The sequence below is a fragment of the Ammodytes marinus genome (genome assembly GCF_949987685.1).
Source record: "Ammodytes marinus genome assembly, contig: scaffold_419, whole genome shotgun sequence".
In the NCBI taxonomy this organism is placed as follows: domain Eukaryota; kingdom Metazoa; phylum Chordata; class Actinopteri; order Uranoscopiformes; family Ammodytidae; genus Ammodytes; species Ammodytes marinus.
The window spans coordinates 1-7500 of NW_027648223.1; the positions used below are offsets into that span (position 1 = coordinate 1).

The following is a 7500-nucleotide window of genomic DNA, read 5'->3' on the forward strand; positions in this document are numbered from 1 at the left end:
AAGCTGCTGCACAAACACAGTGTGCTCTGCGTCCTCCACCGGAATGGAAAAGTGCGCACAGGCGGGCCGGATGAGAGCTTTGTCTCCAAAGGTGTCTGACTGTGGCAAGCAGGCAGCAGCGGCTGTCATGAAGCCGTATGTGTCTGGCGTGAAACGTGTGTTCAGCTCCATTATCTGCTTGTCCAGAATGTCATTCCATAATTTCTGTAGGTCCGACTTTTGTTGTACCTGTGATGATTTGCCCAGAGTAGAATCCACGTGCGTATTGTCTAACCTGGCCGGCAACTTTCTCTTGCGAGTTCCACTGACATCCCAGCGCACAATATCATGTTTATTCATGAGCTCATCTGTCAGTCCCAGCACTTTATTAAATGTATCATTTTCATTTCTAAATTGTGTGTAGCTGTCTTTGAGCCCTTCTACCAGATCAATACAATCTGTGACTGATAATGTGGGAGATTGCAAGCCCTTAGTGGCGTAGTCGCTGACTTCAAATAACTGGTTGAATGTGACAAGCAGAAACAAAAACTTTTTCGTTTGCATTTGGTGGAGTAGGGATTCAGCTTCAAGTTTTGTTTGGCCAGAACTTTCGGAGAATGTGGCGAGGGTCTCCAAGATAGGTCCCAGGAGCGTCAACACCTTACTGACCGCATTTGACCGTGAGCTCCACCGCACATCACAGCATCTCTCCAGCTCCAGTGGTTTTTGCCCTGGTCGCATCTCTTTTTGAATGTCCAGAAATTTGGCGTGTCTGTGCGCCCCAGTCATGAAGTTGTGCAAGCTGTTTATAATATCGAAAAATGTTGAAATGCCAGGAGACACTTTAGCTGCTGTGCACAGGACAAGGTTAAGTCGATGTGAGTTACAATGTACATATAAAGCGTGGGGAAACGTCTTCCTCAGTATCACATGTACCCCTCCTCTGTTCCCCGACATGACTGATGCGCCATCAAACCCAAATCCGACGCACAGGCCCGGGTCCAGCTGCAACGGCTCCAGCACTTCCAAAATCTTAGCTGATATTGCCTCTGCAGTCATCTTGTCCGTTTCCACAAATCCCACAGCCCGTTCCTTCAATGTGCCGTTGTGCAGGTATCTGACACATACTGCCACTAGCTCTCTTTTTGACAAGTCTTTGCACTCATCTGCTAAAATCGCATAATATGTGCCCGGCTCATCATGCAAATCTGCCTTTATTTTTTTTAGAAGGAGTGATGCTGCGATTTCCAGTATTTCATTTTGTATTGAGTGGTGCAGTAGTTTACCATTCCTGGGTAATTCATCCAGTCGCCTTTTTATTTCTGGGTCATATTTGGAAACCAGCTCAAGTAATTCCAAAAAGTTACCCTTGTTTAACGCGTCTGCGTTTTCCCGATGCCCACGCAATGGGATTTCTTGTTTTGCACAGAACAGGACGAGATCTATTACCATCATGATGTGCTGTCTGTGTCTTTCAATGAAGGATTTGTCGCTGGCATCGTTGCTCATCTGGTTAATAATATTTCCCCGTCCTGGCTGGTGACTTTGCTTAAAACCATCCATCTTTCCCAGGGCTGCAGCATGTGCCCTGCTGGCTTCATGTTTGCCACAACCCTCAGATATATGTTTCCAGTCTTTGAAACCCGCATTTATGAATCTGTCTTCATAAGCTGCTTCAGGGAAATGACGACAAGTCTTACAAAACACAGCATCTCTTGAGATGCTGTACTCCAGCCACGGGAATTTGGAGTACCACCTGTCAGAAAAACTCCTAGCTTTCCCTGATATGTGTGTGGCTGGGAAGGTACGGAGTTTGGGCTGGCTTGCGGGCTCATCTATTGATGACAGGTCTAGCGGAGGTTGCTGGGGAACGGCGTTTGTTCTATGCTGCTGAACCCTGTCTCCTATAACACATAAAGCGCTATCATAAGTTAACTTACTGCCAATATTATTTTTCCCTCCAGAAAATGTACATACAGACAGCCAGACACTAACGTTAATGCAACCTGATATCAGAAATCCCACTGATGTCTGTGAGATCAGATTGCATTAACGTTAAGTTAGACTGTTAGGCTACTTGCCTTGCTGCCGGTGTGAGGGGGTGACTACGGGAGGTGATGGGGGGAGAGCTGCCGAACTGGATGGTAACTCATTTGAAGAGGCAGGAGTTTCCTCCTCTTGCTCCTCGGAGTGTTTCTTAGTAAATTTAAAAGAAAATAAACTGCTTTGCTTGGCCATTGTCAGATTTTGTCATAAAGCATCGTAAAGCTTGCCAAATCGCTCTGCTTGTCCGGCGTCTCCCGCTTAGTTACCGTTGCTAACTCATGATTGGTCAGAGGCGGCTCTGAGGCGGGAGTCCGGGACTCAGCCTGGCGGCAGGCGCCACACGTGGAGTAGAAGCCGCTGATTGGCTGAGAAGCTTTCATTCAAAGCTTTCCTCGGGATGCTTATTGGATGAACAGCTAGGATGGGTGGGCCCAGCCTAAAATGGGTGGGCCTGGGCCCACCCGGGCCCATTAGTAGCGCCGCGGCTGATGTATACTATAGCTACTCATCTCAGACCATTATAAGTAGGTCATGTATAGTAGGCTACTTTGAGTGAATAATTAATTAGGCCTACTATTTTAATTTTTTTGGGCATTTTCAAGCTTTATTAGATAGTACAGAGTTGAAATGGGGAGAGAGAGAGAGAGAGAGAGAGAGAGAGAGAGAGAGAGAGAGAGAGAGAGAGAGAGGAGAGAGAGAGAGAGAGGGGGGGGGGGGGGGTGACCTGCAGTAAAGGTCCACGGGTTGGATTTGAACCCGTGACCACTGCAACGAAGGCTGGAGCACCTGCTGGATACTCATTTGAAGAGCCAACATAAACAGTGTTGTGTAGGAATGGTGCCTTTAGAGTCAAGTAAACTTTATTGTGAATTCCCGGACGTACAGTACAAAGCATTATAACAAGGTCGCCACCACACACAGTACAAAGCATTATAACAAGGTCGCCACACACACACTGTGTCTTACTGTCTGAAATCTGAAGTCCTCATTTTGCTGATAAACTTGTGAGCGCTTTGTGTCCTGTGAAACCTGGACACAAAATGGCTGACAGTAACGTGTTTTAACAATGTGTCAATATGTCGGTGTGTATTTGAAGAAAAGAATAATAAAAATAATTGACAAACAGTGAGTCCTCAAGTGTTACATATGTCTAGCCTGGTCCTACCAGACCATAGCCTGGTCCCACCAGACCATCGTACTTCATTTAGCCTGGTCCCACCAGACCATCGCACTTCATTTAGCCTGGTCCCACCAGACCATCGTACTTCATTTAGCCTGGTCCTACCAGACCATAGTAGTTCATTTAGCCTGGTCCTACCAGACCATAGTACTTTATTTAGCCTGGTCCTACCAGACCATAGTAGTTCATTTAGCCTGGTCCTACCAGACCATAGTAGTTAATTTAGCCTGGTCCTACCAGACCATAGTACTTTATTTAGCCTGGTCCTACCAGACCATAGTAGTTCATTTAGCCTGGTCCTACCAGACCATAGTACTTTATTTAGCCTGGTCCTACCAGACCATAGCCTGGTCCCACCAGACCATCGTACTTCATTTAGCCTGGTCCTACCAGACCATAGTACTTTATTTAGCCTGGTCCTACCAGACCATAGTACTTCATTTAGCCTGGTCCTACCAGACCATAGTACTTCATTTAGCCTGGTCCTACCAGACCATCGTACTTCATTTAGCCTGGTCCTACCAGACCATAGTACTTTATTTAGCCTGGTCCTACCAGACCATAGTACTTCATTTAGCCTGGTCCTACCAGACCATCGTACTTCATTTAGCCTGGTGCTACCAGACCATCGTACTTCATTTAGCCTGGTCCTACCAGACCATCGTACTTCATTTAGCCTGGTCCTACCAGACCATCGTACTTCATTTAGCCTGGTCCTACCAGACCATAGTACTTTATTTAGCCTGGTCCTACCAGACCATAGTACTTCATTTAGCCTGGTCCTACCAGACCATCGTACTTCATTCAGCCTGGTCCTACCAGACCATCGTACTTCATTTCATTTGTACAGAAGGTCTGGAATCGCTCAATTGACAAACGTTCACTCACTTGGAGGCAGGTGTCTGTTGAAGTTTAAAACTATTGGATCTGCCCAGTGCCACTCTGGATTAGCCAACCAATCGCATCACGTTTGGTCGGCAGAAGTAGGCGGGCGGTGCCAGGCGGGCGGTGCCAGGCGGGCGGGGCCAGGCTGACATGTGTTTGCATGTAAACGTTATTATCTCCTGGATTCTGTGATGAAGTGAAAAAAAACTATTTATAATTTATTCATTCAGACTTTATTTCTACCTGAGAGACCGTTAAGGGGTCACCCTCACCTGAGAGACCGTTAAGGGGTCACCCTCACCCTCACCTGAGAGAGCGTTAAGGGGTCACCCTCACCCTCACCTGAGAGACCGTTAAGGGGTCGCCCTCACCTGAGAGACCGTTAAGGGGTCACCCTCACCTGAGAGACCGTTAAGGGGTCACCCTCACCTGAGAGACCGTTAAGGGGTCACCCTCACCTGAGAGACCGTTAAGGGGTCACCCTCACCTGAGAGACCGTTAAGGGGTCGCCCTCACCTGAGAGACCGTTAAGGGGTCACCCTCACCTGAGAGACCGTTAAGGGGTCACCCTCACCTGAGAGACCGTTAAGGGGTCGCCCTCACCTGAGAGACCGTTAAGGGGTCACCCTCGCCCTCACCTGAGAGACCGTTAAGGGGTCACCCTCACCCTCACCTGAGAGACCGTTAAGGGGTCACCCTCACCTGAGAGACCGTTAAGGGGTCACCCTCACCTGAGAGACCGTTAAGGGGTCACCCTCACCTGAGAGACCGTTAAGGGGTCACCCTCACCTGAGAGACCGTTAAGGGGTCACCCTCATTTCCATTAATGTTGAGTCAAAATATGTATGATAAAAACATTAAAAATATATGAAAATATTTAAAAATATTATAAAAAATGTTAAACTAAATATCATATGAAATACAAAATAATATAATAAAATATAATGTAAAATAATATGAAAAGGAAGAGAATATATTACAATTTAGAATAAAAATATCATGTCAAGAAATTAAAATTTATTAATTAATTTAATCTTAAACTGTGATCCACTGGACATGAAGAACATTTATTCAAGAGCATGAGTGTATGTATGTGTCTATCCGTGTATGTGTGTGTGTGTGTCTATCCGTGTGTGTGTGTGTGTGTGTGTCTATCCGTGTATGTGTGTGTGTGTGTGTGTGTGTGCGTCTGTCTATCCGTGTATGTGTGTGTGTGTGTGTGTCAATAAAATCAAACAGGTTACAAGAAGAATAACACAGTTTTATTAAAATTTAATTTGGCTACATGTACTCGAGCATTATGGTCGTTTCAGAGACACATTAAAAATTGAACAATAACAATAATAATAATAATAATAATAATTATAATACTTCAGACATTGCAGTTGTTCCTTCATAGTGGATAAATGAATAAAGTGGATTTTCTTTTTCAACTCTCAAAAAATACAGTGTTTACACAATATGCATCGTATCAAAACTTCCCCAATTTAGATGTTTTTTTTCCAGTAGTTTAAAAAAAAAATTAAAAAAAAAAAAAAAAATTAAATGTTCCAAATAGCACAGTTGACGCTCACTATTCATAGTTTAGCTCCAATAGTCAATGACAGAATCATGTTTTACTAAAATATATCTATGTGTGTGAGGACCTCTAATACTGTACACTACAGTATGAAATAAATACAATGGAAAGGAAATACAAAATTAATCACATAAATAAAATGGTAAATTCTCACAAAAACAAAAAAAAAATTAAGAAAAAAAATTTAAATTTATGTTGGAAAAATTCAAAAAATTCAACGAGATTTTTAATACTGACGTTAGAAATACTGTCATGGTGGAAAAAATACATAAATTGCACAAACATTATGTAAACTAAGAGACAGCGTATATCGAGCTAACTACTGGAACAGATAGTGTGTATATTCAACTGTACAGGGATGGCACTTCATAGACACAACTCAAGGTTTTGCATATAAGGCTTTTCACAATAAAAGGCTCGCTCCTTTTTTTTTTTAAATCTTTTTAAACACGGAACCCTTTTCTCATATTTCACAGTAAGAGCTCAACAGTGAACCACCCAAAAGGACATTTTCCCAATTTCAAAAATCTCCAGTGAAATTTCAAATATTCATATTTCTAACCAACCACCTGAATACTGGTGACTTTAACACATATTAACCAGTTGGCACAATAACATTGTCCAAAATAAAAGTCACCCTGAACATGATATTAGTTTTAAAACATTTGTAAAGACAGTGTTTAGCTGCTTTTGCCTTTTTAATGCAGTGTTTCCAGTTCATTTTTTCTAATTTCAAATTATTAATTTTTTTGTGGGAAAGGTGGCCTATCCATTTATTGTATTGGCCCACCAAAAACTACAATTTCTTCTTCATCTTTTGTTTTAATAGCGGTTGGTAAACAGCTTTTAGTTTGATTACCGCCACTGGACAGACGAATTTAGCTAATTCCAATAAACATTTGCATTGTAACAGCAATCCACAAATCACAGCGACACTGTAGGATTGTGGGTAGTGTAGTTCTGCTCCTAAAAATAACAAATAATATTTTTTTCAATGAGGAAATTTAAAATTTAAGTTGATTTTACACCAACTTGTGTCAAATTCATCATAACATTAAGGCCGATAATCAAACCCACTATGGAGAAATGAACGGGCCTTTGGTGACCACACTGCTGAGCTCTGTAACACTGCTCCCTCGCCCCTCTCCTCTCCTCTCCTCTCCTCTCCTCTCCTCTCCTCTCCTCTCCTCTCCTCTCCTCTCCTCTCCTCTCCCCTCCTCCCCTCTCCTCTCCTCTCCCCTCTCCTCTCCTCTCCTCTCCTCTCCTCTCCTCTCCTCTCCTCTCCTCTCCTCTCCTCTCCTCTCCTCTCCTCTCCTCTCCTCTCCTCTCCTCTCCTCTCCTCTCCCCTCTTTAAGACTCACATTGACATTTTATTATGAAAAATCACACAAATGTTCCTTTTCACATTAAGAAAAAACAGTAACAATAATAATAATAAAAACAAACACATCGGGAGGCCCAAAGTCGTGTGGTTAGTTTGGCAAAAGAATAAGGTTGAAAAATATCACATTAAAAGGAATAAAACAAATAAAACAACGTTAACACTGACAGGACGTGAGCGAGTGTTCCAGGCTGTTTTATTTCCCTCTTTTTATTCATTTTTTTTTAATAATTTTTATCTTATTTTGTAGTGATCTCATAGGGGGTTTCATCAAGTGCAATTTTCTGAAGTGGGTATTTTTTTGTGAACACACACCTTGCGTTCCAAATCTCATACTCTTTCTTTTTACTACATACTAAAGTACAGAAGAGTTTTAGTCTTTTTACTACACTACATACTAAAGTACAGAAGAGTTTTAGGGCCACAGACAGGAGAGAAAAAACATAAGGA

General features: G+C 42.9%; 1 protein-coding gene across 1 annotated transcript in view; it reads right to left on the reverse strand.

Moving 5' to 3' along the window:
- Positions 1-16: 16 nt before the first annotated feature.
- LOC307270892 (zinc finger E-box-binding homeobox 2-like) overlaps positions 17-7500 on the reverse strand; it is a gene marked incomplete at both ends in the record, with an annotated part of 23039 nt that continues 15555 nt past the window's right edge. Inside the window, 7 exon segments of the mRNA XM_080054779.1 lie at positions 17-228; positions 916-1145; positions 1680-1883; positions 2061-2175; positions 2292-2348; positions 2992-3054; positions 4694-4728. Of these exon segments, the coding sequence (XP_079910905.1) occupies positions 17-228; positions 916-1145; positions 1680-1883; positions 2061-2175; positions 2292-2348; positions 2992-3054; positions 4694-4728 (916 nt within the window).